The sequence below is a fragment of the Malaya genurostris genome, chromosome 3 (assembly GCF_030247185.1).
Source record: "Malaya genurostris strain Urasoe2022 chromosome 3, Malgen_1.1, whole genome shotgun sequence".
NCBI classification, from domain to species: domain Eukaryota; kingdom Metazoa; phylum Arthropoda; class Insecta; order Diptera; family Culicidae; genus Malaya; species Malaya genurostris.
The window spans coordinates 231,586,077-231,594,283 of record NC_080572.1 but is presented as its reverse complement, the minus strand read 5'-3'; the positions used below and the strand labels follow the sequence as shown (position 1 = coordinate 231,594,283).

At 41.8% G+C, this 8,207-nt stretch overlaps 1 protein-coding gene across 1 annotated transcript; it reads right to left on the bottom strand.

The window, feature by feature from the left end:
- Nucleotides 1-2,691: 2,691 nt before the first annotated feature.
- On the bottom strand, nucleotides 2,692-7,771 carry LOC131435685 (tectonin beta-propeller repeat-containing protein). The gene is made up of 6 exons (XM_058603827.1): nucleotides 5,362-7,771; nucleotides 4,931-5,292; nucleotides 4,603-4,866; nucleotides 3,740-4,547; nucleotides 3,213-3,668; nucleotides 2,692-3,155 (listed from the first exon to the last, which is right to left on the bottom strand). The coding sequence occupies exons 1-6, from the start codon at nucleotides 7,408-7,410 to the stop codon at nucleotides 3,114-3,116; spliced, it is 3,981 nt and encodes a 1,326-aa protein (XP_058459810.1). The 5' UTR covers nucleotides 7,411-7,771; the 3' UTR covers nucleotides 2,692-3,113.
- Nucleotides 7,772-8,207: the final 436 nt, after the last annotated feature.

The following is an 8,207-nucleotide window of genomic DNA, read 5'->3' as shown; positions in this document are numbered from 1 at the left end:
ATATACAAAAACGAGACTAGTTTTCTGTTTATTACTAATTACACCAATGCACTGTGATGGTAATTCATATCGTGATTAATAGAACTAGCGGATTGTATATTCGATTGTATTAGGTTTTGCACGAACATAACATAACCTCAAAAAAATGAACAAAATAAATCAATTTTGACAGCTATCAGTGGTTTGTTTATGTGTTCATTGCGTTCATTCTGATTTGAATAAGTGTTAATAGATATGTAAACAAACCACTGATAGCTGTCAAAAGGTGAACTTGATTCATTGGCAGTTCATTGGTAGTTCAAGAAGTGATTTCATCATGGCTTAGCATTTATTCTAAAAAGGTTTACTAATATTTCAATATTTTGTGACAAACGAGTCTCGTTCGAATTCATTCGAGTGGAAGCAAGAATGATTTATTCGTATTCATTCAAAAGTGTCCGTCCGTCGTATGGCCGATAGGGACGAAAACAAGAATTAGCGTGCATAATAGATCGTAATTTTAAAACTAATCGATTTCTCGATTATATATTCTTTTTTGATTATTGGATTGTTCGAATTATACGATTAGTTTATTAATCGAATATTAGTTTGAAACTAATCGAATAAATTTCTGCCGATTATCTGGGTTGTAAATCGATAATGTCAAAAAATATTAAACTACATTAAAATAGGTCAACTATTTCGACTTGACGTCCTATTTCTGAAGTGTTTATACCCCTTAATGTGGTCATCAATTTATCCATAATACACTTCTAACCAACTTGTTACGATAAAAACCGTTTGTTACAATCCTTGCATTCATTTAGCATATTACATCTCATCCGTAAATAATTCGACGAATAAACAAAATGCGTTTTAAACATAAGAGTAACTGTTGTTGGAAATGGCGAAGCACAAGATACAGAGACCGACTCAGGAATCAATCTGGTGCACGCTCAGCCGACGACAGATTCCCAGCACCTGATCTGTCGGAGATAAGTGAGAAGATCGGCAAGCTGAGGAACAACAAAGCCGCGGGTAATGACCAGTTGCCAGGCGAGCTGCTTAAACATGGAGGGGAGACACTGGCTAGAGCGATTTCTATGACTTGACAGGAGGAGATTCTACCACAGACTAACAGACAGGACACTCAAATTAGATTCTTTAATCATTTTAACGGTCATTTCGAATATTCCTTTATTTGGGACAGTACTCACATGTGTCATGATGGCGCCACGTTACCTGATCAAAAACATCCTATCTGTCATCTAGACTGTGTTTATTTTTTTCATTTACCAACAGAGTTGCCATTCATACAGAATTACCTGTAATGTATTGATTTGTATACGTCCATGCGAATTTCATTCAAGATACAGATTTAATACATGTTGCTAAAACTAAAAACAGAATTGTGCTACTTCTCATCCTCCAACGCAATACAAAATCGAACCCGTTTTGTTACAATATTTACTTGCTTCTGATCTGCCGCCACTTAATTTCGGGTGAAAACTACCAACACAATAAAAAATAGTCTAGAAGAACAACGTTGAGTCAAATAAATGGTTACCTTCCAACATCGCGAAAAAGTTAAATATATTATCAACGTAATTAAATAATTTATTGTGACGATTCATTTTCAAATATTTTGATGAAATCAGGCATCCCTGCAAGCAGCTGATCGGTGTTGACAAACGAGGGGAAACCAACTAGTAAAAAAACTTTTACATAACACAAGGGGTGTACAGATAGTAAATAGTTCGCGCAGTACAATATAGGTGGAACTAGTGCATCACGAAAAATTATTTTTATAAGAATTTACTCATACTGTCATGTCTGTTAGTCTGTGATCATACTATGTCCCAAGAGTGAGATTGACTGATTCCGAAGACTGAACATTTGGATACGATTGGTAAGAAATAGGACATTGGATGCAAACTGTAGTTTTGGTAAGTTCGACAAATGTTAATCGTGTATACAAAACGGAAAAAAACTACTGAATATGCGTCGATTGCTTACCATTTGCGAGAGATCGGAAGTCTTTATTTAATGCTTGAATCCATTTGATGCAAACATTGCAGTGAGAAGGGGCTGGTCGATCAAAATAGCACCCCTATTCTGTACGTCGATCGATTCGAAATATTCCGATCGAATGTGCAAATTCCATTCTGCATTCCGTTCGAGTTGGGTATGAACTCGAATATCATTGGTTCGAGTTGTTCAATGTTCGAATCGACTTGACATTACTTGATCGACTTGCGTACGTATTAATTCTGTTCGGTTTGGAATCGTTCTAATTTGTTTATACAAGTGTGACGGTTTCGTTTACTAAGAAAAGTATGTAAATAATTTAGAACGTGTTGACAGCTTTGATGGTTAGTGTTCGAAATTTCAAGTGTTCCCGAACGAATTATACAAGTCGAACGGAATATGAATGCAATTTTCGAACTCGAACGAAAGTGTAGATTCGTTCGTATCATAAATCCGTCGGATTGCAGAATAGGGGTGTAGGTCACTAAAATTTGATTGAGTTAACACCTCTCTGATTCCTGGACTAAAATTATTTGCGTGTACAAAAAAAAACACACACACACATGGAAAAACCTTTTTTTCTGTAAAGCGCTGCCATACAGTGAGGCTCGGGACAGGTTAAACTTACACAGTTCAGGGGAGAGCTGGATTGTTTATTATTCGGATTAAGAAAATGAGTTGATGTTTGGTTTTATTTTATTAAACCATCACGAGAAGTCTAACAACTGAAAACTAGGAATATTTGATCACATTTTTTTTTTAAATGAATGTTTTGACTCGCAAAACTAACTATAATTTACGCCGAGATTGGGTTCTCTCATTAATTAACTACTAGATAAAATAAATTCTAAAATGGTTTCTTTTTGGTTTAAAATTAATCAAATAGAGAACAGAATGCCAGATGATGAAGACAAAACAAAATGCAATCTTCATTGAGTTTTTAGGTTAAACATTCTGTGATTGATTTTTAATTTGTAGACGAACATTTGAAGCATGCTTTATGAATATTTGTTCAAATACTGCATCGATGTTAAATAGTTGTAATCGTAGTATGCCATATCCAGTAGACTTGTAACACATAGATTTGGGCTGAATGACTTTTTTTTCTAATTGTAAAACCCATTCACGTTCACATAATGCCAGTTACCCTGAAAACATCGGAACTCATGAAAATTTCGTCATATATAAACATTCACAGTACACACCTGTATGCCAAGAGTCCAGCCGGTTCCGGCAGGATTTTCCGCACCGACACCGCTTCTTTTGCAAACGTACCCCGATTGCGAAACGGCAAAAACGTGTTCCCCAACAGAAACGTTTTTGAAGCCAACGTTACCCTCATAGTGGGGAGGATCGTTTTGGATGTTTGGTAACAGCTGCCAGTGACTTCCCTCGGGAAAGGTAGCGGTAATCTCCTTCCGCACTGATAAGCGTCCTGCTGTGTCCAAAGTCCAAATGCCGGCTTTGCCGACAGAGATTTGTTTGAAAATGACACCACCGGGAGGTTCTATTGGTTGCCACTTGCTACCCAGCGGATTATCACTAGAAATTCCACAGCGCCAATAAGAAGACCCATTCTTGCCGATTGCCCAAACCTTGTTCTTGTAGCAACTTACACTAACTAAAGGTTGATCACAGGTCACGTGTTCCCAACCGGCACCCTGCGAGTGAGAGACAACATCACAATGAGTTTGGGGAACTCCTAGAAAAATACACTGATTTGAGCACTTACCGCCGGTTGTGACAAACTAACACCCCGTCGATAGAGTACATCGCCATTGGCAGCCACAGCCCACACGGTAATACTGCAATCTACTTCGTCGCTGTCAGGCTGTAGCGAAACGTCAATTATTTTTGCATTTCCTACCTCCAACCATGGCCCGGTTGTCGTCAGTCTACACTTTCTGTACCACCGCCTCCGACGAACGTAGTCCGTAAATTGTTTCTTAGCATGATAGCTAGCCGGGAAATCGACCGCATATTGCCACCCATCGCGATCAACGCCACCCGGATTGTGGAAGTCCACCAACCAATCACTGACCCACTGCCAGTGCATCGACAATAGCTTTGTATGCTCCTTGCTGCGTTTGTGTTTCCCGGTAATATCGCTCCACATGTGCCGATCGGTTGGCAATCCCGTTGTCGAAAATCCGGACAGCGGATTCCACCGTTGGTTCTCGTAGATGTAGTAGTTATGCGTATCCGTCATTGGGTTGATACCCTGATTATTGGTTTCCAACCCTTTGAGAAATGCTCCACCCCACCCACCGGTGTAAACCCATGCCGTGTTATCGTAGCCGATTCCCCACACGACGCCCGCCTTACAGGTCTGAACCCGGCGTAAGTGACCACCAATTTGACGCCAGAAGACATCCCTCAACGGAAGGATCAGCTTGGGACTTTCGTACATGATGCTGAATATCTTAACCCGTCCACTGCTGTACAAACTGTAGATCGCGTCCGGGGTCAATCCGGAACGGTATCGGAATTTGGGGTATGCTTCCCCATTGACATTAACTAGAAAGCCGTCGCGTTCACTTCTGCGACGTGATAGAAAAAAATGAAGGCGTGACAATAAAATAATCAAACCCCTACCTTATTTCCAACGAAAATTCCGCTCCCGGTGAAAACAGCATCCTGCTTTCACGCTTCTCGTCTTCGTTCCAATGGGAAGCCTCCATCGAATTAAACACAATAATTTTTTCATTGAAACGTGGATTGATGTGCATTGGAATATTCCGTTGTGATTCCATCTTATGCCGCAGCCGCACCGTTGGATGACTCTGTAAATCGAACCGGATTTGATCGGCGTCATCGTAGACGAAACCAGATATCACCAGTCGAGATCCGACAACCATCCTGAAAGAAGTAGGACGTCATTTCAAGTGCTCAAGTGATAAAACTAAATCTAGTAATCTCTAACCCATTGTACAACGATGTCAGATAAGGCGTTTCAGCTGCCGAAACGTCAATAGTTTGCTGGAAGACGTTCGACTCCGAACGCCACTGAGCGGCCTCCAGATTAGTTGGGTCGAACACAAACACGTCACCCATGTTCGAGGTAATCCAAACCGACCGCGGCGATGGTTTGCCGTGTACTTCGTTGATTTGACAGCAAACAGATGTTAGGTGGGATATCCAGTCCTCCAGATCCGTATCGCCACTAAATTGAACTTTTATCGGAGATGATCCCGGCGGCAGCCTAGGGGCATGAATGGCTAGCCTTGGTGAGCCAGGTTCACTGCAGCACATAATACTGGTAATTTCCGAAAGTGAAAACTGCATCTGAAAACAAAATCAAAAAATCTTCTTGTACTAATGCTAGCAAAAGAGTCCTCCCATACGACAAGAAACCTTAGTAGTTATTCCGTCCGGATTCAAGATCGTAAGCGTTCCGGAATCGGGCCCAGAGCCCTGGTTATTGACCCATTCCAGCTCGATTAGACAATCTTCAAACGGATGACCCGATTTAGCAGCACGGGCTTCACCGGATTTCACCCAAGATGAAAGTTCAATCGCTTTTTCGTAGGTCGCAAACTCACTGCACTCCAACGGTCCAGGAGGTCGTAGCTTTAGATCATCTAAAATTTTCAAACGCCACGGTTGTGTCAGCTCTTCCTGGGAAGCATTACCGAAACTATCGTTGAACCAATTCGGGAGTTGGTTAGGGTCAACTGTGACTGCTCCTGCGGCACATCCTACCCACAAAACTTCATACTCTGCCCAGTTCTGCGAACCGCCATGATCTTCGTATTCACCGAATACACCGGAGTCCCGAGAACTTTCCCCTTCGAACACACTGGAGTCGGATTCTGGGTGTGCCTCCGTACCAACTACTGAGCCGACACTTCTGACAGGACTCCAGGCACGCGAATTTTTCAACTGCTTCCCGGAAATCTCGTATACTTCGTTCAACGGTGCACTGGAAGCGACGACGGTTTCACTCGAAAGATTTCTTGTTACCTTTTTCTCCACCAAACTGCCCACGTGCTGCGATTCTATTTTCCCGCCGGCTATCGCATCCGGAGAAATATCTGGCTTATGCCATAACTCTGGCCTATTCTTAGGGTTGGCGGTCGGAGCGGACCGAGAAGTTTCATCGTGATTTTCAAGTAACGACATGTTCTCTTGCTGTAGCTTTTCCCGGTACAAACTATTCAAACTTCGGTGCTTGGTCGATGGAGAATTGCTTCCACTTCGTTTGCTACACAGCGAAAAGTTGCTAGAAGTTCGACTCATCTGCAACGGCAATTGAATCAGTCGCCACTTTTTCCCGGTGAGGTCCGAATTGGATACTCCAGAGCGGAAATAAAGTGCACGATCTTCCGATCCCACAGCAAATACCTGATCGTTCGGTGTCACCGAAATGTAGGAAATATTTCCAACCATTTCAACCCAACCGCTTCCTATCGCGGCATCCTCACTAATACCGGATGCTTCGCCATGAACTCCCCGTCGAAACCAAACATGGTTGTCATTGGTAACGCACCAAACCGAGTTAGTTCCTACCGAAACTTGAGTAATCTTCAGATTGGTTCCCGGGGGTTTCACTTCTAACCAGGTTGTTCCCATGAGAGCATCCCGAGTGACACCGGCACGAACAATGGCTCTTCCATTATAAAGCGAAGCCCAAACCAGCCCAGTCGGACCAACAGCAATTTGAGACACCTCACAACCAGACGGAGTGTTAATCAAAGTCCAACGAAGACCTTCCGGAGAGGTTGTACTTACGCCAGAACGAAACATAATCCGCCCGTGGGCGGTAACTGCCCAAACGAGTAGCAATCCAGGAGCTGCACCCGGCACATTGCTGCCATTAATCGCAACGTCAATAAATGGTTCCTGCGTTGGGTCTTTATGTAAGGGAGCTACCGCACACCACGAATTCAATGCGCAATATCTTCGAAAACGGACCCATTTACGACGTCTCACACAAGACTTCCAATTTTTTTGCGGGTGATAAGTAGCCGGAAAGTCAACGGCATATGTCCAACCGTCATGATCCAGTGGTTGACCGTCCAGTGTAAGGTCAAGCTGCCACTCGCCATCCCACTGCCAAGCCATTGAAGGAAGACGAATCTTGTCAATATTCCTATCCACAGTGCCGTCGACGTTGGAAAAATGATACCTATCCGTTGGTAGCAATCTACTGGAAAACCCTTCGATGGGTAACCATCGCTCATTCTCGTATGCTTCCTCTTTAACACGGATTGGAATGTCGAGACCATGTACATGCACATAAACCTGACGATCACCTCCGATGGCCCACATGAAGTGCGGAACCACAGATATTCGCTTGAACTCCAGGCCCAGATAGAGAAACTCACGCCAGGCAGATCCATTTGTGGATAAAGCATATACTCGTCCTTCATTACTATTTGCAAACAGTAACGTGCTCGGCATTTTAATACGATTAAATGCTGCTAGCAGAATACGCAATGAGTCGTCTGGTATGTAAAGGTAATATTTCTTCGGAGGTGAATTCTCTTCTCGTTAGACAACCCAAACCGATCGATAATCTGAATCACATGCCAACCATTATTGTCAGCTTTTATTTCTTTGGCCTTTGTACAAAGTTCATAATACCTTCTACATACGTTAAATAACTATCACATCATTCATCACTTTTCACCGGTTTGTGCACAATATATTAAATTTTATTGGCAAAAATTGCCAAACCCACAATACCTAAACAACAAAAATTGTTACTCATTTTGATTAAATTCTCCAGGATCATCGTTATTTGACAGTTCAGTTTTACCCTATGAAAATGTTCCCTGATTTCCATCAGTCTGAATCGGCTTTGGTCGGATGCAGAGATGCCAGATATTTTCATATAAAATTTTCATTGCTCTGTATAAAATTTCTTCAATAAAAGGATGATGAATCGGATATATTATCAAAGTCAAAAGACAGTTTCTCTTTGTTTGCTTTTTCTTTCACGATTTAGCGGAACGATTTTATCTTTGACGCCTTACCGACGACTCGTCTATCGAAACTGTATCGCAAATTTAAGTACCACTCAGTAACTGGTAATGTCAAAATGAAATCACCTGAAAACTTATTGATTTTGAATAACAATTATCGAAACCTTGGTTATACTATGTTCACACTATCAGAAAATAACACGTTTTAACGAAAGTAATATAAAGTTAAAACCGAACAGTTCACACTCGGATTACGTGTTATACACATGACAT